We start from the raw sequence: 26,667 nt of genomic DNA on the forward strand, positions 1-26,667 counted from the left end.
TAGACTGTAAGTTTTTCATTGACTGTTTGCGTTGTCTTTTTTGCGCTCGCGATCTTCTAACATTACACTCGGACACAACGTACTTCTTGGCACACTCGTTTTCCATGTATTTGGCGCCACCTATTGTTGTTGCTCCTGGAGGGCCACTGTCCTAGCCTGACAAGCCAGACCCACATCAAGATGTTGGGTCTGGAAACTCACCATTGACAGGGCTCACTCAATCCGAGGGGCGGGATAAACGGTTGTCTTTCAAATTCCCTCTGCACGCAATTGGATAGCGCCACAACCAACCAAAGAAGAAGGTGAAGCCGAGCTAACGTTAGTTCATAAACTTTCGCCGTATCCGGTAGGCAAAACTCTTCTTTTCTTAAGAATGACTTCAGTGCCGTTCTTTGTTCTTTTCTCAAAGAAATGCTTTTCGCGGCCAAAGCTGATTCAAAAGACCGCTGTTCGCCAGCTTCTATGTTTACGAGTAGCACGCAGAACCTCCGCAACTCCATGACGTGCCGTCGTTATGTTAAGCCCGCCCACCGATTCTACACACGCTGTGATTGGCCTGACCAGAGTTTGGTTTTTTCTCAGGTCTACCGAGAGTTGCTAGACTACACTCGCGGCAAAATACATTTTATGCCGCTAGGGTCCGTCTAGATTTCTAGGCTACCACTGTCCTTCAGTTTAGCTCCAACCCCAATTAAACACACCTGAACCAGCTAATCAAGGTCTTACTAGCCCCTTACCTGTCACCCCCCTTTTTGAGAATACACATGAAAATGCACTATCCAAACTTAAAGGGCTGTAATTCAAGAATGCTTTGGAATATAGACCTAAGTTTGGTCTTGTTTTAAAGCAGACACTCGGCAGATTATTGCTGAAGTGAACCAAATCCAAAGTGAATACAAAATTCAAAATATGAAAGTATGAAAAAGTTATGGAAATTTAAATTTACTGTAAATAAAAAATACTGTACTAAATATTTTTATTTTATATAAAATATATATTTTACAAAAATGTTTTAATCTAAAATTACAATAAAATCAAAGCCATATGTCTAACCAAGTTGTGTTCCAAATTTGAAGTTGATATCACAAAAATTGAAGTTCCCATGAGATTTTGTTTAGGCGCTGTACCACAAATAGCCACCGGGTGTCACACATATTCCATTGATTGTTTTTTTGATGCATTTTTCTGTAAATTTCTGTCCAAATATCCCTTCCATCACAAAATGGTCACCAAATATGGAACCCTGAGACTCAGACCTTTCCGACGATATGTGTTTTGTCAAGATTAGAAAAGATTTTTATTATAAAGTAGTTAAAATAAATGTTGTAATATAAAACATGACGATGCCCACTAGGGGAGGAGCCCGCTAGAATAATTTAAAGTACCGTTTCCATGGTAATGCGATGTCCAATTTCAAAACTGTTTTCACAGGATGAATTTTGAGTTTGTAAGCTTTTGAATGATACCTAATTTATGATAATTACTCAAATATATGATACAAAAAAAAGCCGATCAAAAAAAGAGTGCCAGGTGTCCCGCCAGCGGGACGGTGACAGGGAAGAGGCTAGGCATACTAGAAACTTCCAGGCAGATGTGTTGAGGCAAGTTGGAGCTAAACTCTGCAGGACAGTGGCCCTCCAGGACCGACTTTGGCCACCCCTGGTCTAGACCCTGAATAAAAGACGAACCCATTTTTTCAGATATATTTCTAAGAAAAAAAATTATGTCTTATATTCGGAACAATACGGTATTGAATGTTCAGATATTCATACAACAAAATATTCTTGTGGCCATGAACACCATTCTTGTGGCCATTTGTGAAATTTGATAAAAAAAAAAAAAAAATGTTGGCGGGGAAAATAGTTAATTATGCAAGAAACAACAAAACATTATTCTGAACTTTAGCTTGTTAAGCTTTAGTTCTATTATATATAGGCTATTTTTTATTTAACGCATTGAGATCAAATAATCGACAAGGTAAACTCGCCATTGAGCTTGAGCATAATAATAATAATGTTACATTTATATAGCGCTTTTCTAGGCACTCAAAGCGCTTTACATATAGAAGGGGGAATCTCCTCCATGAGCAGAGCTGCATGATTCTGGATAAACTGAGAATAACATTTTTTTGAGGTTTTGAAATAGAACATTGTAAATTCTGAAAAGACAACTAAATAAAATAAAAAAAACATGTAAGCCCGGTTTCACAGACAGGGCTTAGATGAAGCCAGGATTAGGCCTTGTTTAGGATATTCAAGTAGCTAAACATGCCTTAGAAAAAAAAACAAAAAAACACTGCTGTTCATCTTGAGATAAAACAATGGTCGATGACAAATAATTTTTTTAACGGTCACTTGTCGCCACATACAACGTCATTGATACAAAGCATTAAGTTAGTCTCAAAAAGTGTTTTATTCTATTTTGATCGCAACTGTAGACAGTGTTTATATCTGAACTATATACTTTTATCCCAGTACTTCTGTGATCATTTGAATTATTGTAAGATGGAAATGATAATTCTGTGTTGGTTGAAAATACTGTTTGTGAAGCTGTTTCATTCCTATACATGACAACTGCTCTCTGGCTCAGCGCCAATGCAGATTTAAATGTCCGCTAGTACTTGCGGTCAAAGGTTTAATAGAATTGTTGTCATTTAGGAATAAGATCACATGGGTGTTTGAATTGAGATCACAATCTTTAACGATTGCTTGAGTATCCACACAATCTTTGACGTCAACAAGACTTACTTTTGTCAGAAGCTTTAATCCAAAGTGACTTGCATTGTCTCCATTCGCAGTTCATGCATTCCCTGGGAATCGAACCCTTGGCGTAGCTAACATCATGCTATACGGTTTAAACTACAGGAATGCAAAAAGAAAAAAAGTTAAGCAAATTCATTTTGCTTTCCCAACTATGCAAGATTATGATTAACTTTAGCATTGTTTTTTCACCATTGTCTGTGACCCGCCAGTTGAGAACCACTGTTATATGACATTATTGCTTAGAATTATTATAGACATAACATATGAATGGAAAACACAGATACTTGTGTGAGGGTGTGCTAAATACTATAAAGCCAGCAGCATTTATCAGCCAAATGTGAGACGGCTCTCATTTCTGCAACATATACAAATAACAATGGAATGAGGAATTAATACACCTTCAATCTCTTAATTAAAAATAAACCAAAACATTCACACATTGGAAAACTCTTAAAACCAGAACTAATTATAGCTGAATGTTGCAGGAGATTCATTTCATAATGAAATGAAATTACCCTTTCACTTCCCCAAAAACAACATCCTTATGTTGCCACCCACAGTCGTCACAGCGCCTTTAAGAAAAACAGTTGGCAGCTATATTTTAAGGAACAGATGACGGTCGGTGCAAATAAAACAAGTTCAGAAATTTCTGTCACAAGGGGGACGGAAATAAAAATAGTAATGGCACATCTTTTGAAAAAAAAAAAAAAAAAAAAAAACAGGCTGCCAGAGAGCTTATTATTCACCGCACATCTCTAAAAAAAGAAAGTCACCCACACAGGTTAATGGAACAAAATACAGGCATCTGTCAGACCTAAATAAAGAGAACGGGATCAAACGAGCGCACTGTGTTTGGTCATGTGTTGACTATAACATGGAAGAATTTGATAAGTGTTTTTGTTGATGCGCCGCCAACGTTAATTGCTTCGGAATCTGTTTGTTAGGAAGCCATGGTGAAATGACTCAAGCCGAGCATCTGTCAGCATCGTGACGTGTTCTTCGGCGTGTTTCACACTTTGCTCAGATCCAGCTTGCACAGATACGGGGAGCGGAAGGAGCCCAGGTACAGGTAGCCGTTGTACTCGTGTGCCTCGCTGATGTAGGCCGCCACCATGCCGTGTGGGTCGTGGAAGCTACGCACGCACGTGCCGCCGTCCTGCAGCTCTACCACCAGGCTGTAGCGCGGCACAAACTTCAATAGAGTGTCTTGACTGAAGAGCTGAAATCGCACAAAACATGGAAAAGCATGTCAATTTCAGAAATATATTGAGTAGGAACCACATTTACAAAAAAAGTTGTAAGCAATGAACCAAGCCCATCAGCAGAAGTGAATCACAACACTACACTTATGCTGTGTTCACACCAAACGCGAATAGAGCGTCTGTAGTGAGTGATTTCAATGTAACGGTCTGGAGGTCCTGCGGCGCCATGGACGCGATTCCGCCTCATTCGTGCGTCCAGTTCGAATGAATGACGCAAATCGACCGTCTTGCGCGAATTTGCGTTGCGTTGGAAAATCTGAACTTTGGTGTCTATTCGCGCCGTGTTAACCAATGAGGAGCCTGCTTGCTGCGGTCACGTGGTAAAGTGACATGATGAGAAACCCGCATAATTTTAAAATACTACTATTGTGTCCCAAAATTTAGTTTTAAGACTTTTTCAGGAGAGAATGTAGTTGTTTAAAGCTCAAATATGTGGTTTATTTATAAAGAGAGCGCCTATTTAAAAACATGTATCTTGCGTTTTTGGAGTTGTGAGATCCAGTCGATCAGTGGCGCTCAGCGCTCATTAACCCCCGCGAGAGCAGCCTTTCCTCGGCCAGTCCTTCTGACGTTTGCCGCTGGCTCGGATGCCTCTGTAGTGGTTAAACATGAGATAGAATGTGTAGATCTAACGGGTAATCTTTGGTGTCATGAATCTATAATTTGTTGTCTGCAAATCATTTTGACTGAGGGCAAAGAGCATTTTTTAGGATATTAAAATATACATGCAGCGAAGATAATGTAGGTAGTGCGTTATATATTTTTTTATGAAAATGAAAAAAGGGCAGAGTGGTGTTTTATGACATTTCTCCTGGAGCGCCTTGAACGCGCGTCTATTTCACTTCAAACGCTTGATTTATACACGCGTCCAATTCGCTGTGGCTGCGCGAATGGATTCAAAATGTTCAAGCGTCCAACTAGACACGGTAGACGCAATTTTGACGCTCTATTTGCGTTTGGTGTGAACGCAGCATTAAAGCTGCAGTCCGTAAGTTGCCTCTGTGTCGCCATCTCTGTTTGAAACCTGCAATTGCAGTTATTTGCAGAGTTATCATCTGTGCGCTAGTTGTGTGTCTGTGCGGCTCCTCAGCGCAGATTAATCTAATGTTTTGAGGAGTTTGTGCGGCTTTGCTGTCAGTCACCGCACCGGTGTGGATACTGTACTTCAGAATCGCAGATTCTACATCTTGGAGTATAACCTAAATACGAATTTCCACCGGAAAATGTCATCTGAACAAGTAAGTAACATTTCTGCCACTTTTGGGAACAAAACATTACAACAAATTGTGCTACCAAACTTAGACTGGGTAAACCCAGCCCGATCTGCCGGCAATTTGATTACAATCCTCCATCAAAATTATACTTTGAATTACTCCAGCTGCTGTGAGAAAAGGCTATAAATGATCCGGTGAAGAATATGCAATCCGCCCCTCACATGCAATAGCCTACTAGCCGGACTCTTTCTTCATGTATACAGACGTGACGTAATGACGCAAAGACATGCTTGAATTTCCCGTGGAAATCCACCATACCACTCTAATCATAACACATTATTATAAGCTTACCGTTGTGAATGGGGCTAAGGTAAGGAGAAAGTTTTGAATACTAGCTTGTTGTGTCATTTTTAACCAAAAAAAGTTACGGACTGCAGCTTTAACTACACTTAAATTTAACTTTAAATAAGACAAAAATACAAAAGGTACAAGACTGTATACATTACAGCTTTGGTGAGGGAAAGAACTACTATCCCATGAAGTAGGGCTTGTGTGATTGGGAGAAATTGTGATTTTTCTGACAGATATTGCGATTTGATTTGTGATTTAATTTTGTAAAGTCAAGCTTCAGCTCAATATTCTCAATAGTGTGCAGCACACACTGTAAATGAAAGGAGCACAACATGCCTTTAACTGTAGACCCCTCCACTAGCTTGTAGTCTAGCAGATGCTGTGTGCCTTTCTATTAGTGTTCATTTTGTCAGCTATTTTTTTTCATTTAGTCTTAAGCACCATTCACACCGGCAGCAAATTTTTCACTTTATGTCGCTAGTCTCTTCTGAACTGTGTGAGACGCTTGTGGGCATTCCCAGTGCTGTCGATCTAATCTTATTGGTAGACTGCATGTCTGGCCATTTCTTTCGAAAATGCAAACCACATGTGATATATAAAGCGGAGATATCATTCTAATTTAAAAGGTAACATTCTGCTGTTGGAGAGTGTTATATAAACCACAGCAGTGCATTAAATCGTTAACTAGATTAACAACCGATCTATTAACAAATTAATCTCACTCATACTGTCAAAAATGACTAAAACATAATTCAAACACACGCAGACACACACACACACACAAGTATTTTGAGAGCATATGGAGATTGACTGTCATTCAAAGTGCTTCACTTTTTCCGACTCTTTTTCTGTACAGCATCATGGGTAATGTTATTTTTCATGTTAAACATGATTATTTAAAAAAATAAACTGAAATAATGCGGGCTGACGCTTTAGCAGGAGTAAATAACAACCTTGTAGCTCACAATACGTCTGAGTTTTAAAGATTTATATTTTTGTATTAATACAGTTTGCATATTTAGAAAAATATTGATGTATTCTCCTGTGTTGGCGTAGGTTTAATAAATGATTTACATAACAAATTTGATGAAATGGCTTCACATTCCCAGATGAACGTTGTAAGCAACCCAAACTCACAGCATATTCAGAGATGGGATGCGCTCCACGCATGTAAATGATTACAGTTCCTGTGTACTGTGAACAGAGCCGCTCTGGAGACGCACGCAACCTACACGCATGTAAATAATTAAAGTGTATATATATTAAACCTGCAGGGCATTTATTTATTTGAATCGCAGCCTTTGTGGATCTCACAAAAGCACTATGCTATGGTATGGCTTTTAAATGGTTTTAATACATCGTGCAGCCTTAGAAAATGGTCTAATAATGCAGTTCATGGATTCTCGTCCGTGGAAGGTGTCACTTCCGTGATTTTGTCAGTTACTCGACGCGGGTAAAATGCAATCGAGGATTTAAAAAAATTAAGAACTTAAATTTAAATCGAGGAATCATGACACATTTTATTAAAAACAAAAATATTTTTTAGTAACGTTTTTATTTCATTTTTTAAAAATGGCAGCTTACCTTAAATATGAGCTTCTTAATCCAGGGTCTTTGAGACAGGAAGTCCAGCATAGAGAAGCCGGGGTTGGGTCGCACAGCAGACATGGCCACCCAGTATCCACCTGAAGAGCTGCGTCGAATGTTGTCAGGAAATCCTGGGAGGTTGTCTATAAAGGTATCCATTCCTCCTTTATTGAGGCCAGACACATGAACTCTGAGAAGAGAACAAAGTAAACATTCAATATGCAGAACTGAACATGAGCTAAACCGACAAGTCAAGCTGATGTTTCACCACTTTGAGACTGTCGACATTGGGATTGATAGGAATTTAACAATTCTGGTTCCAATACGTGGTAATACTCCAACCAAAAAAATGCTAAGTCTTTTGGCAACATATTTTAATGTCTTATATTTAATTACCGTAACCTCAGTTAATCTGTGAGTCATTTGAGACCATCCCAGATCACCACAGGGTTAAAGTACATTAATATTAAACCTTCTGCAGCACTGAGACCACACTAGCTTTAGCAAGAGGAAACATGCTTTGCATCTCTCCACACAGGAAGCTTAATGATGGAGCCTGTTGCCTTGGCAACCGCATGCACTCATTTATCCAGGTAAGGAGAACGGCCTGTGCCTCTAGCAAACATGAGACGTCAAGTAGCAGAGAACGAGGACTGTGTCATTCAAGAATTCAGCTGTGAGAGGCGATAAAGAAGTGACAGGGAGAATAGATGTGTTCTAGCTGACCTGATAATGAATCAGCCCAAAGGTAGGAACACGTTTAAAATTACACGGGACGCTCAGAGTTTACTGAAATATAGATGGAAAAGTGAAGCACAGAACCGCGAACTATTCATCGGATTTGGATTAGAAAGCAAACATGAGCATCTGTCAAAGATGTGAAACTTGCCATGAGGGCTAGAAAAACACTATCGTTCAAAAGATTGGGTCGGTAAGATTTGAAAGAAGTCTTTTAGGCTGCATTGATCAAAAGGACAGTAATAACAGTAATGTTGTGAAATATCATTACAATTTAAAATAACTTACAAAATGCATGTTATTTTTTATTTAGTACCAGAGATGTATAGTAACGAAGTAGAACTACTTCACTACTGTACTTAAGTACTAAAAGGCAGTATCTGTACTTTACTAGAGTATCATTTTTTTTCACCTACTTCCACTTTTAGTTTAATACTTTTACTCCGATATTTTTTTTATGTGCTGAATCGTTACTCGTTACAATTATAAAAATGTTACGAATCATTCCATTCCAAACCCACATAACCACTGCCAGAACGGTAGATGGCAGGTTTGATGAAGCTGGCACATCATTGAGCGAATCAAGCTATTAAGAAGACTGCGCGTGCTTCCGTTCCTTTTGATCAGCTTAAAAGATGGACAAACCAAAAACACCACCTTCCACCCCTTCAACTTCAAGTGATCGTGGCTGTGAGAGGGAGCGCACGCACGCGTGAACGAGAGAGAGAGCGAGCGAGCGAGCGAGAGAGAGAGAGAGAGAGAGAGAGAGAGAGAGAGAGAGAGAGAGAGAGAGCGAGAGAGAGCGAGAGAGAGAGAGCGAGAGAGAGAGAGCGAGAGAGAGCCCCACGCGCGCGCGCATTCACTGTCTTTAAAACAACACGAGTGTCTTGAGCTCAAATTGCTCTATTTGTTTACATAGTTAATGTGCACTGTGAAGTAACATATACAAACAATGAACAGCTGTATTTTTATTAACTAAGATTAACAAAGATTAATAAATACAGTAACAAATGTATTAATCATGGTTAGTTCATGTTAGTTAATAGTCTAATACATTAACTAATATAATGTTAACAAATCAAACCATATTGTAAAGTGTTACAAACAAATAATTTACTCAGAACACCTCTTGAAATGAGAATATAAGTGTGCTTACCCCATTTTTTTCATAGTAAGAATGGTTAGTAAGATTTAATCTTAATGAACTACAGTATTTTCAGGTAATTTATAGTGGTGTCAACAATAATCGATTCGGCAATGCATCGCAATGCGGGGCATGCACGTCTCAGCATCGATGCGGCTAAGTGCCATAATCGATTATGTCATCGTTTATTTTCTGGTCTTGAGTTGGACAATAAAGTTGTGAAGTTTCAATTACTTCCGGGGTCATTACAACAACAACAATCAAGATGGCTGAGGCGGAGGGAGATTACTGATTAATTAAAACACTTATGTTCACTGCTGGAAAAAGTTGGCTGTTATTATTGCTCTATTTAATTTCAAATGGTTCTAAAGCAGAGAAGAGAAACATTTCTCATTCAAAGCACTGAAAGCAGTGATTTATGTTTTCTTTTTCAGGTTTGAAAATGCCATATCCAATACCCTGTACCATTCAATTTTATTTTATTTAATGACATTTATGTCAAAGATACAGGAGAGTGATAATACACACATAGCAGCCAATAAAATCTGTTGTTCAATATCTGACGGCTTGTATTGCCTCATGACTGATTAAAAATTTGCCTTGTGTGCAGTAGAATTTTGATGCATCGCAATGCATCGTAGAATCGAATTGAATCGAATCGTTACCTGGTGAATCGTAATCGAATCGAATTGTGAGGGCAGTCCTAATGCACACCCCTAGTTATTTATATGGTAATGTGTAGAAAAATTACCTACCAACATTGTGATTGTCCTTTAGGTTAATCATTTGAAATAATAAAAATAATATGATGTTCAAACTTTTGACTACTTTCTTTAATAACTACATAACACAATACTTGTACTTTTACTTTCAGTACTTGAGTAGTACATTTTAAAATAAACTACTTGCAATACTTAAGTACAAAAAATTTTGAATACTTTAGTACTTCTACTTAAGTGTGGTGCTTAAAGAGCACTTCAACGTCTACTCAAGTCACTTTTTTGATAAGGAACTTGTACTTTTACTCAAGTCTGTCTCTAGTACTTTATACATCTCTGTTTAGTACTAGGGATGGAACGATTACCGGTTTCACGAAAAACCACAATAAAATGTACTAACGGTTAGTAATATCGTTTAAAATTGAATTATCATTAATACCGTGTTGGATTATGATGATTTTGAAAACTTGCAGCAAATACTGTCCAGCATTAGTCTGACGCAGGCTCAACGTTGTTGTTTTTTTAAAGAGAAGAAATTGATTTTTCAGCCAAATCTGAGGTGTGGTCATATTTTGGCTTTTACAAAAGCCCCGAGGGAAACTTAAATCGAGGGTAGTCACCTTGTCTGCAGAACATGCAAAAAGTAAACCACTGCAATAGGGGCACTTAAAATCTGCCGAGTCATTTTCGTGACCACCCACTGTTGTATAGTGAACACAAGGCAAGTGGACTTTGACCTCAATACCAAAATAGTTTAAATACTTTATCTCACTCGCTTGAAATTAACGTGAAGCTTCCACAAAGAAAAGTGCCTTTGAGCCAAAGACGAATGAACCAGTTCAGACAAGACTAGGGTGACATTTAAGGGATAATAATGTAAATCCATTGAACACTTATTACACAGATTTTCTTTACCACATAAATAATTACGGGGACATACTGAATTGAGATTAATATTTTAAATCTTACCTATTTATAAATACATTTTGTACAGCAGACAAGATGATCCACATCAATATTATAGTATTAATAGTAAAGTCCTCTGATTTCATTTTCAATACAAATCAAAAACAGAGACGCAAGATGCATTTGAATTAAACTAGAGAGCACGTCCATTGTGATACGTGGATGTGCGCTGTTATAATGCGTTGCTATTGACGACGGTCATTATAAGGAAGGAAATCCCACAGAATACAATCTTGCTATTAAAAAAGTGCACAGAGCTGCTTGATTTATTTGTTGTTTGTTGATTTTCAAATATAAAACTTGTTGAAATGTTTTCAGTGTGTGCATCTGTTCTTTTTGAACACTTTCATCTCATTTGAACAAAACCATGATAATATTGATAATCGTGATAATTTGGGTCACTATAATCGTGATGTGAAATTTTCATACCGTTCCATCCCGATACTGTCCTGAATAAGATATTTTACCTAAAATATGTCTACATATAGTCCACAAGATTATAAAAAATAACCCTGATCAAAAGTTTATGAACCCTTGATTCACTGTCTCTCGTTACCTGGAATAAAAAAAATTTTTATTTGAAGGTAAATTGTACTTAATTTGTCTTTCGGGGAACATGTAAGTATCTTCTGTCGTTTCCGAAGGGCAGTACAAAATAAAATAAAACAATTATATTTAAACAAAATGGGTTTTGATGGATCTCAAAATCACACAGTCACTGTGTGGGTTCAAATATTCAAAAGATGGTGGAAAACTGAAGAATGTGCAGGAGCTGAAGGATTTTTCTGAAGAACGTTGGTCAATTTACCTGATCAGGACAAACAAGGGACTCAAGAACAACCATCACAAAACACAAAAACAGCCGTGGATCATCCAGGGAACGACACACAGTGTTAAGAATCAAGGGCTCAAACTTTGAACGGGTCATTTTTATAAATTCAGAAAAAATTGTGTCTAGGTAAAATATCTTATTGAGGACAGCACTAAGTAAAAAATAACATGCATATTGTATGATTTCTCTTATTTAGTTAAAATTATTCACTCTTCACATCAGCAGTGTGTGATTCAAAGCTGAATTTTCAGGATCATTACTCCAGTCTTTAGTGTCACATGACCCTTCAGAAATCATTCAAACATTTCATTCATTATCATAGCTGAAAACAGTTGTGCCGCTTAATATTTTTGTATTATTACATCCAGGATTCTTGATAAATAGAAAGTTCAAAAGAACAGCATTTATTCAAACAGCAATCTTTTGTAATATTTTAAAACTTTACTGGCACTTTTTAAAAAAATGCATTAATGCGTCCTTGCTGAAGTATTACAGGTAATTTCTTTTTTTTTTATCTTACTGACCCCAAACTTTTGACTGGTAATGTGCAGAAGTAGTGTGCTTTTGCTCTGGGATAATAACATCCCAGGTTTTTGATTAGAATCACTTAAAAATTAAACATTAAACAAGTACATTAACAATCAATGAACAAAGTAACAATGTAAAGTACGGTGAGTATCACCTCCTTATTCTCGCCATCGTGGTCTCAGCCACCAGAACAGACTCCTCATCAGGGAAGAGCTGGATGCCATTAGGAAACCTCAGGTTCTCCATCATCACGGAAACTTCCTTGCTCTCTGTATCATACTCAAGCACACTGGAAAACCAAATTAGCAACGTCAGTCACTGCACTAAAACATAATTCCCTATAAAAACAAGCAGTGATTCAGACACTAACCAAACAATAAAACTGAAAGTGAGGAAACCCGTGAAATGCACTGAAAATCAGATGAATTTTTCATGTCCCAGTTACCGTCCATCTGCTGTGGCTTCCATGATCAGGTGCATGAAGTCTCTGCGCTGCCACCTGCTGCTGGAGTCAGTGAAGTAAACCTTTTTCCCATCCTGAGTTACATCCAGATCATTGACAAACCCCAGACGTCGACCACCGATCATCTTCCCTGTGCTCACCAGAGATGTTACCTCACCTAAAAGCCAAAACGAGAATTGATTCTTTTTGGAGCCTGACAGACGTGGCCAGTGGCCACTATGAACTATGAGGAGGGGTGTAAAGATGCTATAAGATGAACTATCCCTTTAAATGAGTACTGACTTTTTAAAACAGAATATGTGGATTCCCTTGCTTACCTGTGACAGGATTGACCTCAAACAGTCCCAAATAGGCATCAGTTACAAACAAGGTGCCATTGGGTCCCACGCGGATTCCCAGAGGACGTCCACAAGTGTGTTCTTGCTCATGAGAGCCTTTAAATCAGGGTGGAAAAAAAATTACTTGATGGATATTCAACAATAATGATAATAGTATCTCAATTATATCTATGGGCCAGTAGTTCAAAAAGTTTCATCTGGATCAGAATTTAAAAAAAAAAAAAAAAAACTCAATGCTTTTCATTCTCTCAGAAAAGTTTAGAATAGCAATAACCTGAGAAACTGCGTTCACTCAAGTCAATTCAACTTTATTTATATAGCGCTTTTCACAATGCAGATTGTTTCAAAGCAGCTTCACAGTGTTAAAATTCGTCTGTACAGCCGCTCTGAAGAAAACAGTGATCAGTCATCAGCTCATTTCAATTATCATACAGTGAGAATGTGGGCAGATCCGTAATATAGTTGATATAGTTCATGTAGTTTAGTAACTAGATTTATTTGGATATTTTAGTTGAGTATTTAGTGTCCCCAACTGAGCAAGCCAAAGGCGACAGTGGCAAGGAACCAAAACTCCATCAGGGGCATAATAGAGAAAAATAAACCTTGGGAGAATCCAGGCTCAGTCGGGGTGCCAGTTCTCCTCTGGCCAATCACAAAGAACTCATAAAGAACTCACAAAGAACTTTTGACTGGTTCATCTCTTATTGTGCCAATGTAGTTTACAAACAGTGATAAAAAACACTTTAAATTAAATATAATATTGTTTGATATTTACAGCTCTTTGGTGAATATTTTATCAAAATCTCTTTTTTACTTTACTGTAGGCTGCCAAATGGCCTAATGTGTAGCCTAATAATGTCTACTTCTAATTTATAACTTTAACAGTTAAACGAAATCAAGAGCAAAATAAAAAATGTGTGTATATACATATATATATATATATATATATGTATGTATGTATGTATGTATGTATGTATGTATGTATATATATATATGATACAAATGTTGTATTTTTTTGACCAGTTGTAAAGTTATTACATTTTTGTTCCTGAAATCCACCCTTCTGCTGGGATCAGTATAATCCAGATTTTTTTTGGATCAAAGGTATCCCAGTCTTACTAAAAAGTTTTGAACACAAACTGATGATTTGATCCATATCAAAACCACGATTGGATTTTCTGATCTAATCTGATTTCAGAATCCTTTTTTTCTTTTGAACAACCAATTTTCAAGATTTGATCCAATCCGCTAGGCGATTACTTTTGAACAGCTGGCCCTAAAACATAACTCCGTTTTTAAATAACTGATGTGTTTGATGTTAGAAAATGCCTGAGCTAGTCAACAATTAAAATTCTAAGCACATCTTATGTTTGTTTCCTCAGTGCCAGCAGTTTACAACACAGCCAGGCAAAAGGAAGGAGAACATCCACTGTATAAAAAGCCCTCTTCCACTGTAATAAAACACATTAAGAAACTATCTATGTAGGGCTTTAATATGTTACATTACATTAATGCATGTGCTCTTTACATGCATTAATGTAATGTTCCAATAGGGCTGCTCCAGGCTAAAGATTTTTCCAGCCGACAAGCCATTAGTCAGATATTCATGATATTAATTGAATAACTTAAACATTATACTTGGGCAGTGGAGTCGGAAAGTGGGTTCAGTTTCAGGGCTGACAAAGAATATTATATTATATCTAACACTGCTCTACATCACAGAGAAATACTAAACCATAATGATGAGCATTTAAAATATAAACTAAAGGTGCAGTAAGCGGTTTCTGAGAATCATTGTTGAACACAGTTGATATTTGAAATCCACCCAAACAAACACACCCCTCCCTTCATTGCTCCGTCCCTGAAATGCACAAATGCACAACGCAAGAATGGATGTCGCTTTATCATAGCAGAAGCAAGGAAAAATAAAGCTTTGTGAAAAATAAAGCAAAGATGACGAACGAACGACAGTACAAGCAAGAGTTCAGTGTTATTCATCAGCAGCACACACTCAGCAGAAACAACGCAACCTCGGCATCTGTTTTCAGGCCATCCCGCTTTGTTTTCTCAGCGCTGGAGAGCTTATCTAATATTAACACGGGTCCTAAAGTCTTGCCTGATCATAACCCTTCTTTTTCCAGTGATATTCCTCTGAGCTTTTCTCTTTTGTAATGTCTCCTAAATCTTCAAATCTCTCTCTTGCTCACTCGCTCTCCTCCCCCATCATGAGTGGACACGCCCCCTACTGCTGATTGGCTACAAGTTTGTTGTGCTGCTCGATCCAAACCACTTTCAACAGCGTTTTTCAGAAATCGCTTCCTATACATTTAAGAGCTCAAACGCAGCATAAACCTCGCCTCTGTTACAGTTTAACTGGTGACCATGTTAAGTTGTGACTTTATGCCAGATGTGGCCTCTTTCAGCAGATAAAGGGTCCTGTCACAAAGCAAAAATGGTTCAGGAATGCTTTGAGGAGCAAAACAACAAGTTTGAGGTGTTGACTGGGCCTCCAAATTCCCCAGATCTGAATCCAATCGAGCATCTGTGGGATGTGCTGAACAAACAAGTCTGATCCATGGAGGCTCCACCTCGCAACTTACAGGACTTAAAGGATCTGCTGCTATAATATCTTGGTGCCAGATACCACAGCACACCTTCCGGGGTCTATTGGAGTCCATGCCTCGACGGATCAGGGCAAAAGGGGGAACAACACAATATTAGGATCGGTGCCTGATCAATGTATTTGAAGACTAAGATCCATTCGTTAGTTGTGGTGGCAAAACAGCTCAACTCGATGGGATGCGCCAATGTTGCGTTGATTGTATTTTGATGGATGAGTTTGAATAATTCAATCATTGAGTAGTAAGAAAGTTTAATTGCCATTAAAAAAATTGCACAGGTTTTTCGAATTGACAAATCTGTGGCCGATCATTCACATCTGACTTAAAGTCACAACTTAATAGTTTAACCGTAATACTCCAGCGCAACGGCAAAAGTAATGAATATGAATGTGTCAGGAAAAACAACAGCAAGGAGATTGTCTGAACATTTTAATAAATTAATAAACTAGCGAATGTCGGCTAGCTACAAAGATGAAATTGACGATGCTGACTAGTCATCTCCACAGAACAGTGGATGCGCCTTTAGAGAGAAATGCACGTTAAGTTAAGCATGTCATGAGGTAAGTACAGGCCCGGTTCCAGAATCAAATCACTGAGGGTGCTTCTGAAATCACTGAGGGTGCTCTAGTAAAGTGCAGATAGGCTAAGCTACCATGGCAGTGTACTGTGAGAAATGTATGATTATTTATTTACAAGTCATCACTTTTACCAAATTGGAATTTCAAAAATATTTTTCTACAAATTGTCTATTAATCTATTAGTTTGCTTTACATTGCTTTAATGCGTCACTAGTATTTTAACATGTCATCTTCCTGAGAACCAGGAAAAAGGGTTTTGTGTATCTAATTTGCATATTAATGTGTTTTGGGACAATATGTAATGTAAAAAGACATGTAATAATATTTTTCATAAGAATATCCAGACTTAAAACTGTGTATGTTGTCAGAGAAATTCGCTAAAATATAATGTCCTCTACAGAGACAAAACCGCTAATCTGGCATTTATATTTAGATGTCAATTCCGAACCTTTGCAGCATGCAATTGGCCGTCAGTCTTTAGCAACAATAGTTTTATTTAATAAATGTTATTGACTGTAGCCTCGAAAGTGAGCTACGATCACTAAAATGCTGTTGCTTTGTCAGTTCATTGCGATCTCACAAAGTTACGATATAAAAATGAAGTTGTCAACAATAAATCTCTTTCTTACATTGTGTCTTGACTTTTGTTTGGCAATGAGAGGTTTAGCGAGCCTGCATTAACTCAGCACTGAAACTCTGCCGTTTTGAGCGGTGAGATTCTGATCGCGTTCGAGAGATCAACAACTATATCTATGATTGGCTACATTACTCATAAATCGATGCATTTGACGCTCTCCAGAGCTCGGACACAAATTTGTGAATCTGCCAAATCTGTTTCGCCAATATTATTATGGTATCAACTGAGGGTGCTTTTGCTTGCGTTTGAGGGTGCTTAGCACCCTAGCACCCCCGTAGAACCGGGTCTGGATAAGTAGAAGGGTCCAAAAATCTGTACCCGACTCAAAACCGACACAAATTACTTCTTACCCAAACACGATGTGCACTCAAGCACTTACACGTTTTGTCCATCAAGATAATTCTGACAGTTGATCACAACTTTTATACATTTTGAAGTCTAAATGCAGTCGCCAGAAGTAAAAAGGTAAAGGTAGGCTATAAACGGACTACACCACGGTCGCTCGACTTCAACGTCACATCACTAAACTTCCGACTCTTTCAGTTTTTATCTCAAAACATTTTCCCAGAACATCTGAGTTAGACTAGTTTATAAGAGCACAATTATGAACAAAACGACGTTGTAAAAGCGGACTGAGTTTACTTGTTCGGCGTGATTACGTTTAATTTCCTCGACAGTGTAGTCCCATTTAGCCACTCGTTAAGACACGTAACAGCTTAAGAATCACGAGTGGGGTAATACTGATGTATTTTATGTCGTAGAATAAAAGTGTCTTGAGCTTGTGTTCACCACAAACCTTATTTCAGCCATTTAATCAAAACCCCATTCAAAAAACCCATTGACTTCGGGACGAGGGAACCGGAAGTGCTAAAATACTAACTCGCTTCCGTGTTTTGGCCTACAAAGTGATGTCATACCTGCACCACTCTATTGTCATGTTGTAAATAAGACATCTGTATTGCAATCCCTTCCATGTTGCTTTTTTTGTTTTCGGCATCACTGCCATAGAAACCAATGCAGATATTCCGGAAAACGAAAGATCGGATCTGATCTATCACTGTGTTGCGATACACAGTGTGGACAGTCAATCATTTTGATCAGATTCTGATATTTAAACCTATTTACATATAGTCAAATGTTTACCCCTGTCTACAGCTTATGACAAAAGTAACTAAAAAAATTCATTAATGTTACAGTTTCCTAAAAGTCACATGAAACATGTACAAAGATTCATGCCTTGTGCAACAAACCCATGAACCCGAGCATTTCAAACGAAAAGGTCACTCATGTTGAAATGCCACATTACGCAGTGTTTGAGGAAATAGTCCAGTATTTTCGGTTCTCTTACCACATGGTGGGTTGCCAAGTGTTGCTAATACATGAATGTTCCTTCCCTCGATTTTGACTATCTTTCCATCAGCCGTCCCAGTGTACAAAACATCTACAAAACAAGAAAGATTCAGAGGCATTACATGCTGTCATTAAAGCAGATCATTTTTAAATATATAATGATTTAAGATTAATATTAAGATCTACATATATATTAATGTATATCTTAAGATAACACACTTCCTTATATATTGTCAGAGTGTGCAAGCATGCAATACTAAAAATACAATAACACACTCCAAGTCAACACAACGTTTATCTATTTTGGCCAGTACACCGCAGGCGATGCCTGAGTGCACACACTGCCAAACAGCTGCGACAAACTGGGTGAAAGGTCAAGTTTGACTGCATTGCTTTGCAAATACTGACCTCCAATATTGGCAAGGGATTCTGGGCCGATGAGCTGGTCCTCGAACAGTCGCTCTGCCTGTCTGAGTTTTAAGTTGGGCTCGTAACAGCCAGTCATAAATGGTGGTTCATTGAGACTAATTATTAAAACACAAGAGGGGGGAAAAACAAAGAAGAACTTTAGTTAAGTTTCACGTTCAGAAATGTTGAGAAGAACTGAACTGAAAGCCGTTCTTTCGTGAGAACGCTGGAGGAGATGAAATGCCCTACATTTCAACTGCAGAGGCATCAATTATTAACCATTGTCAGAACTAAAAGAGAAATGAGAAAGCACTGTGGGACTTGACTTAAGATGAATATTTATATTAGATTCTGTCTTGACTCTCAAGAACATTTTAACAGCAGATCAGATCAGAACCTAAAGGACTATATTGGATCAGATATAAATGAATTAAAGAAGCTTTCCATTCAGCGTTAAAGGAATGATTCATAGAAATATGAAAACGGTGCATTCATTTTGCTTACTCCAACTCATATTACAAACCCATATTATTTTATTTCTGTGAAACACAAAAGGAGGTTTATACTGACAAGATCAAAAGGACAGAAAAAACACCATAAAAGCAGTCCATTTGACTTGTGCATGATATTTCAAGTCTTCTGAAGTCATACGGCAGCCTTGTGTGAGGAACAGACGTTATTTGCAAATAAGCTTTGCCTCCACAAATTTATTATGTTATCATGTCAATAAAAATAAAAAAGAGACCCCTTTCATGAAACGTGTGACTTCATCTACATCAACTTCCTGTAGTGTAAAAATTGTTTTCAGCAAACAAAATAAAGCTGAAAAAAAAAAAAAAATGAAAACGAAAATTATAAATGCTACCTTGATAACGAACTGAAATAAATAGGTTGAAACACTAAAATTACCCAAAAAAGTAAAACTGAAATAAAAATAAAGCTATATATAGAAATATATATAGAGAATATATTAGAAATAATTAATTTTTTCAAATTTTTATAGTGTAATAATTTCAATAACTCCCCAAATTAATGTAGAAACAACTTAAAGACAGTATTTTAAAAATATTTTTTTAATGGCATCTTTTTATGAATGAAGGCCAGTATCACTGATAATAAAACTGCTATTGATGTCTCTATGAAACTGATCTTTTTAAACATTAACGATAGACACTCAACATTACAGTATAATTGAAAGCTTCAATTTCAACATTTATTAGGCTTTAAAAAAATAACTTTTAATTTAAAGTCAACTTAAAACAATCTTCACATAAACTCATTATAATTCCCATTATAATAAATGTCATATTTACCTGTGGCCTTCCTTCCTGTCTAACAGGCAGGAAATGCACAGAAATGTAATTCATTTATCAAAAAGTCTGCACTGCATACATAATTAATTCAATATAGATTAATCTTAATTAAAGCTACAGTTTTCTCGGTTAGATTTGTTCTTTGATGAACATTAATGACAGACAGAATTAGTCGCTGCTGTCACTTTAAGATCTGCCGCTGCCGAACATGAAGTGGCTCTGACGTGCTGTCACTTGCATCTCATTTGCCCGTTTTGTCGAGCATTCTCGGCTATCTTAAATAACGTCTTAAATTAAGTTAAAGGAACACACTACTATTTTTGAAAATAGGCTAATTTTCCAACTCCCCTAGAGTTAAACAGTTGAGATTTACCGTTTTCGAATCCATTCAGCCGATCTCCGGTCTGGCGGTAGAACTTTTAGCATAGGTCATTGATGATAGATCAATGATGTTACGCAGCACCTGAAAAAGGTCCCCAGCACGCTCCCTGTGCAAGCAGGTTGTCACGTTGGTAATGTTGACGGAAGTCAGCCTATTTTCAGGCGCTGTGTAGTATCATTGAGCCGCTGCACTCATGGTACAGCACAAAGTTCCTTGATTATTACGCAGGAATGAGAGTATAGCTCCTAGCCATATCGCATAGAAAATATCGACTTTTCATTTTCCGTTGGTCTTAGTACACAATGCAACAAGAGGAAAAATATTGAAACTCTTTGGTCAATTTTTTGAGTGAGATGCTAACGGTCTAATCAGATTCAATGATCTATGCTAAGCTATGCTAAAAGTGCTACCGCCAGACCGGCTGAGATCTGCTGAATGGATTGGAAAACGGTAAAACTCAACTGTTTAAAAATGATTTGGAAAATTAGCCTATTTTCAAAGATAGTGGAGTGTTCCTTTAAAGGGGCACTTCAGCGCTGGGAAGATGAATGTGTATTTAAACTGGGTCATTTATGTAGTAGAAATGTGAAATTATTTTTGAATTTGGTGCCTTCTAGACTGAGAAAAGACAGAAAATGTATTTTTGTCTCATGTGGATGAAAGACAACAACTCCCAGAATGCACTTGCTTCGCTGCCCTACGAGACCAATCCCTACACCGCCCCCCAACGTCGTTTTTATCTTCATAATAATACAATAATTTCGTTCAGTTAGAGAATAAACACTACAATTAAAAACTGAACGTGTATTTTCAATAAAGTGTGAGTGAGCCGAACGAAAGTCCCAGGACAAACGCAGCTGGAGTCAGATTTTTATTCAGCACGAGAGGAAAGTAAGAGATGAGCAGAGCTGAGGTAAGCGCGGCTGTCATTCTCAGCGCGTGTCCAGTCTGGCGCGTTTTCTGATCGCATATGGAAAGCTAACCTTTCATAGGAATTCATTGAAAAGTTGAAACACTCACTTTGCTCCGCACCGCTGCGTTATGAATGCCCAAGGCGAAGCTGAGCGCATTTTCATTCTTAGAGTGAGATCTCTCCCCTGTGGGCGGGTTGATAACATGTGGAATAGCTCCTTCTACTGACTGTTGTTTTTAGCCTAAAAAAAAAATCCTCAGATGACGCAAAATTACGATATTTGCGTCACCGGAGGATTTTTTTCCTGAAATAAAATGCATAATTCTCTCGTCTCAGGGGGATATGAGGGGGGAAAGTACCATAATTCAAATATACTAAGGGTTTCTACTGATACAAAGCTTAATGCGAAATCACTGAAGTAACCCTTAAAGTTCATTTAAGACATTATTTGATTAATTTAAGATTGCTCATTTAGGATGGTCGAGAATGCTCGACAAAACGGCTATTTTGACATAATTATGTGTTATTGTTTGTTAGAGCGAAAGACAACTGGATTCTGGCACGCTGTCTGTGCACACGAGACTGGCGCGAGTCTTTCTGTGCATTGTGTGTGTGTGTCAGGACATTCACAGACATCTTTTGTCTTGTTGGGGTTGAATGGTTTAAAAGCATTTGCATGAATAGGAGCGTGATCATATAATGTAACTCTAGCCAAAGATGATATAAAAAACGGATTCTACGTTAATTGCGTTACTTTTTTTTTTTACTAATTTTTACAGCACTAAAATATATACAAAAAAATATTGAAAACAACAAAAGCACACCAAAATTACTAACACTTAAAGTAAAATTAAAATGACTGAAAATGAAATCTAATTCAGAACATTAATAAATACAGTGGGCGCCACATGTATTGGAACCCTTGGTATATCAGAGCAAAACTGACTGTAAAAAATGTCCTCTTAGTCTTTCATTCAAAATAGTCACAAAAATCTAACCTTTAATTAAAGTCAAATATTTGAGAGAAAAAAATCTTGAAATATATGTATTCCACAATTATCGGCACCCACTCTGTGCAACCTCCCTTTGCCAAAATAACAGGTCTTGATCTTCTCCTATAACGCGTAATAAGGTTGATGAACATATGGACCATTCCCCCATACAGAACTTCTCCAGATCCTTCAGATGGTCATGCATGCGGACTCTTTTCTTCAGCTAGATCCCACAGGTGTATTATGGGGTTTGGGTCAGAGGACTGCGGTGTCCATGGGGAAACCTTCGTTCTGTGTTCAGTGAACTATTCTGTGGTTTATTTTAAGATGCGCTTTGGATCATTGTCATGCTAGAAGATCCAAATACAGCCCAGTTTAAACTTCCTGACAAAGCCAGTCAGGTGTTGATTTAATATCTGCTGGTCCTTGATGGAGTTTATTATACTGTGTATCCTAACAAGTTGCCCAGGGTCTTTGGGAGAAAATGAGCCCCACAGCATTAAAGATCTTCATGAGGTACTTTTCTACATGGCTATGTTTCTGTCTATGCCAAACCCACCTCTGGAGTTTTTCCAAAAAAAGCGTAATTTTGGTCTCATCTGACCATAAAACCTAGCCTGGCTCCGCCCTCCTACATACTTCCGCCAATTTTCATTTTCCTTCAGTACTCCGTCTGGGATTGCGGTATATTCTCAGTTTTTTTCCAGTCAAATTTTAACCGGTCCAATCAGCGAACAGAGGGAGTGGCTGAGAACGATAACGTTGATGTTGTGCGCTAGTTTGACATGACATACGTCACGCTAAACGTTAGCGATTGGTTATGGCAGATCCAGAGTGGCTCTGGGCAGATCCAATAGTTTTAAACTTCAACAGAGTACTCTCGCCTTCAAGGAAGTTAACGCTTGTCAATGGAGGGTGGCCAGACTCTCTGTACAAATGAAATGTATGAGAGTCTGGTAAAACCAGGCTACATAAAACCCAGTCCCACTGAAAGATCCAGTAACACCTGGCAAACTCTAGGGGCATGAGATTGTGGTTTGATGTCACCAAAGGCTTTTTTATTGCATTCTTCCCAAATACGTTTTAGTTATATATTTTAGATGAGGTCTGATCATAGTTTTGGAGACTTTCTGACCTCAAGACCCAACTAGCATCTGCAATTCTCCAACTTTCAAATCAAACCATTGTGTGTGGGGCCAATGTAGACACACGCCCTCTTCCAGGTAGATTGCTATCATCTACAGTTGATTTAAACATCTTAATCATTGCCCAGATAGTGGAAATGAGTACTTCAACAGTTGCGACCTTGTCAGCGATCCTTTTTATTTGACAAAAAAAGTTTTATTCATTTCATATGATTCAAAGACAAATTAGTTAACTACTTAAGAAAAATTAAAACACACAACACAGAATTTCTGAAAAAAATCATAGAAATAAAATAAAAAAATAGAAAAAATAACTACATTTTGTTGCTTTTTATGAATTCAATTAATTAGACATGCTTTTTGATTATTAAAATGTATTTAGACCATTAAAACGGAATACAGAAAACTTAAAACAGAAAAACAGCAGAATTTGGTAAAAATAAAATGGAATTTGAGAAAACAATAAATAAAACTTATTTCATAGGGCCATAAAAATTTTATTTTTGCTAAACATTTTTGATTACTAAAATCTAATTGATTTAACTATTAAAATGGAGTCCAAAAAATTTAAACGGAATCCATAAATTAAAATGGAATTTGAAAAATATTTAATAAAACGGAATTTGGGGGAAAATGAAATGGATTTCAAAGGGCTCAAAAAATTCATTTTGTGTTAAACTTTTAATAAATTGTTGTTAAATTGTATATGTTTCATGATTTCAATTAATTAGACATGTTTTTGATTACTACAATTAATTTAAACAATTAAAATGGGGTCCAAAAAAATTCAAATGGAATCCAGAAAAATTACAATGGAAAAACATGGAATAAATTTTTTTTTTGGATTTCATAGGGCCCTACAATATTTGTGTAGGCCTATATAATATACTACCATAAAAGTTGACAGTTGCGGGTTAGTGAACACTTCAGATATAGTGCACAAGTCACATGGAATACTTTTAAGCTTTTTTTTCTTTTCATTTTTGGAACTTGGTGGTATAAATCGCCCTCCATTTTAGTTATGTGGATGGCAGAAGCTATATTGTAAATATTTATAACGTGTTGGAATGACATTGAGATGATTAAAATGAAACAATTTTCATTTGGGTGTTAAAAATCCTTTAACCATTAAACTTAACATGTGAAGTCAATAAGAAGGAGGTTTATAAAATTAAAGCAATATACTTGAAATAGGGCTTGTTTAGGATTGCAACAGCTTGCATTTCCAGTTATTTTTGGTATTTTGTAATAAACTTTACAACTGACATTTAGCAATAAACATTGAGTAGGACCAATGACAATAACTCATGGTATCTGAGCAATGCTGTATGACACAATGCCACACCTGTACTCTCTGTAACCACTTATACATCATTACACACACACATGCACACCGTTGCATGAGTATTAATATCCTATTGGACATGCATTACTCTAAAAATGAACCATTTAGTCCTACATTTTAGTCAAGGCTCTTTATATTTCCAGGAACTGTCCTGAGGAATCCCTGAATATGTGACAAACTGTGTGACTTGTGTTTGCCAGTACATGACTTAGTTAAGGTGTTGATCATAGTGAGAGCTGAAAGCTCACCTGAACGCCTCTGGTTGAATGGGAGACTCAAACAGGAAAATGACCACCAGCAGTGGGAAGAGCAGGAAAGCCACCAGTGTGAGTAATGTCACACGAAACACCTTCCCACTGTAAGTGCTGCAACGCACACAACAACAACAACATGCTACATTTATATGAAGAAGACATGTTTCACGTGAATTAAATGAATTCAAATGAATCAGGTGCATATACATGTTCCCCATGAAGGCAGGTAGGTATGTCTTACCTTGTGCTTTTGTACTGGGGTTCATGGGTTTCGTCTGTAATTATTTGAGGTCTGTTCAACCTCCTTAACCGCAGTCCCTCGGGCTCATTCATTTTGTTGTAGTGTCGACTCTTTCTCTGTTTCACAGCTACGTTCACTAAAACATAAGGCTCAATAAACGATGGTCCAACAAACGAGAAATTTATTCACAACATCCCAGAGCCAGCGCGCAGTTCATAACGACGTGCACGAGACCCACGCGCGTTCTCGACACCAGTGAGGGAGAAACACATTCAGTGACACCAGAAACATTTTTTCAAATTAAAAGTCATGAGCTACTCAACAATTTTTTTTTAGAAAGACAGCAAAATTACTAAAATAGCTTACAGTAAGTCTAATTTTGCCCTTTATAAACAAGCAAATAAATAAATACAGCATTTTAAAAACATGAAACGTTTCATTCATGCCATTACATGCCAGATAAAACCACTTAATCAAGAAAATATGATCAATATGCTGAGCTTGTACATGGATCAATGACAAATAAGGTTTTTAAGATAAAAATAAATAAATAATTTTAAGCAAAATAGTTTTAAAATGCATTTTTATGTCCAAAAAATGTATGGTGTTGTTTCATATTGGTTTTACAGCTTTTAAGACAGCATTAATTCATTATTAAACAAGATTTCTCATTTCCAGAAAATGTCAGGTGGTGCGACCATATTTTCATTTGAAATAATATACATATACAATATACATATGAATCATTGTAGTGTCTAAAATGCATATGGCTTGGTAAATTCCCTTTCCATTTCTTTATGTATTGCCCTTTTAGTCCAATTCATATAAATGGACACTATGTGTTCAAACACCCAATTTTCCATAAGGAGTTTTTATGTTTTGTTTTTAAATTATTTGTATACATTATATAACGGTATACAGTTATATTTCTTACTTCATTTTGCAATTGCAGTGGGAATTGATACTTTTAAATGTAAATTTGCTGGTCGCACCACCTGACATTTCAAACTCAATTCAAATCTAACAGGCATTAACTTCGACACCTATACAAATATTTGACCATATGCTCAAGTTTATACATAATTATTAATTTATTTTTTAAATCAAATACACATTTTTTATAATAACAACACATTTTCAAAGTTTTCCAGGGGTCATACTACCTGACATGATAAGTTGAATCAACCTTATCATTACTCAAAAATGTCAAAGTATCTAATATTTATGGGAGGGTGACCAACATTGTTACTGCATCAAAGGGGTCCTCTGGGGTCTTCTGTGTGATGTCATATCCTGTCACATGGTTTTCTTAAAGTAACATTGCATAAATTGGCATTTTTATGTCGGTCGCCCTCCCTGAAATTTGGAGAAGTAAATAATTTTTCTAGTAATAGAATAGTTTTGAAATAGGACTGATACACTATTTTCCCTCATTTATAAGGAATTTAACATAAAATCATGCCAAACTATTTGATTAAGAATTTTACTCAGAAAATTAACCTTTTTATTGTAGTTTTGTTTTCTTCTTGTACATTCGGACGGTTGCACCACCTGACCACAATTTAAAAAGTCAATTTAATTTTT

At 37.0% G+C, this 26,667-nt stretch overlaps 1 protein-coding gene across 1 annotated transcript; it reads right to left on the reverse strand.

The window, feature by feature from the left end:
- Positions 1–1,891: 1,891 nt before the first annotated feature.
- apmap (adipocyte plasma membrane associated protein) lies at positions 1,892–25,360 on the reverse strand. Its single transcript, XM_079843502.1, has 9 exons — positions 25,084–25,360; positions 24,837–24,953; positions 18,499–18,614; positions 18,089–18,181; positions 12,884–13,000; positions 12,549–12,723; positions 12,258–12,392; positions 7,174–7,366; positions 1,892–3,981 (listed from the first exon to the last, which is right to left on the reverse strand). The coding sequence occupies exons 1-9, from the start codon at positions 25,173–25,175 to the stop codon at positions 3,772–3,774; spliced, it is 1,248 nt and encodes a 415-aa protein (XP_079699628.1). The 5' UTR covers positions 25,176–25,360; the 3' UTR covers positions 1,892–3,771.
- Positions 25,361–26,667: the final 1,307 nt, after the last annotated feature.

This window comes from Gobio gobio (genome assembly GCF_949357685.1).
Source record: "Gobio gobio genome assembly, chromosome: 18".
NCBI classification, from domain to species: domain Eukaryota; kingdom Metazoa; phylum Chordata; class Actinopteri; order Cypriniformes; family Gobionidae; genus Gobio; species Gobio gobio.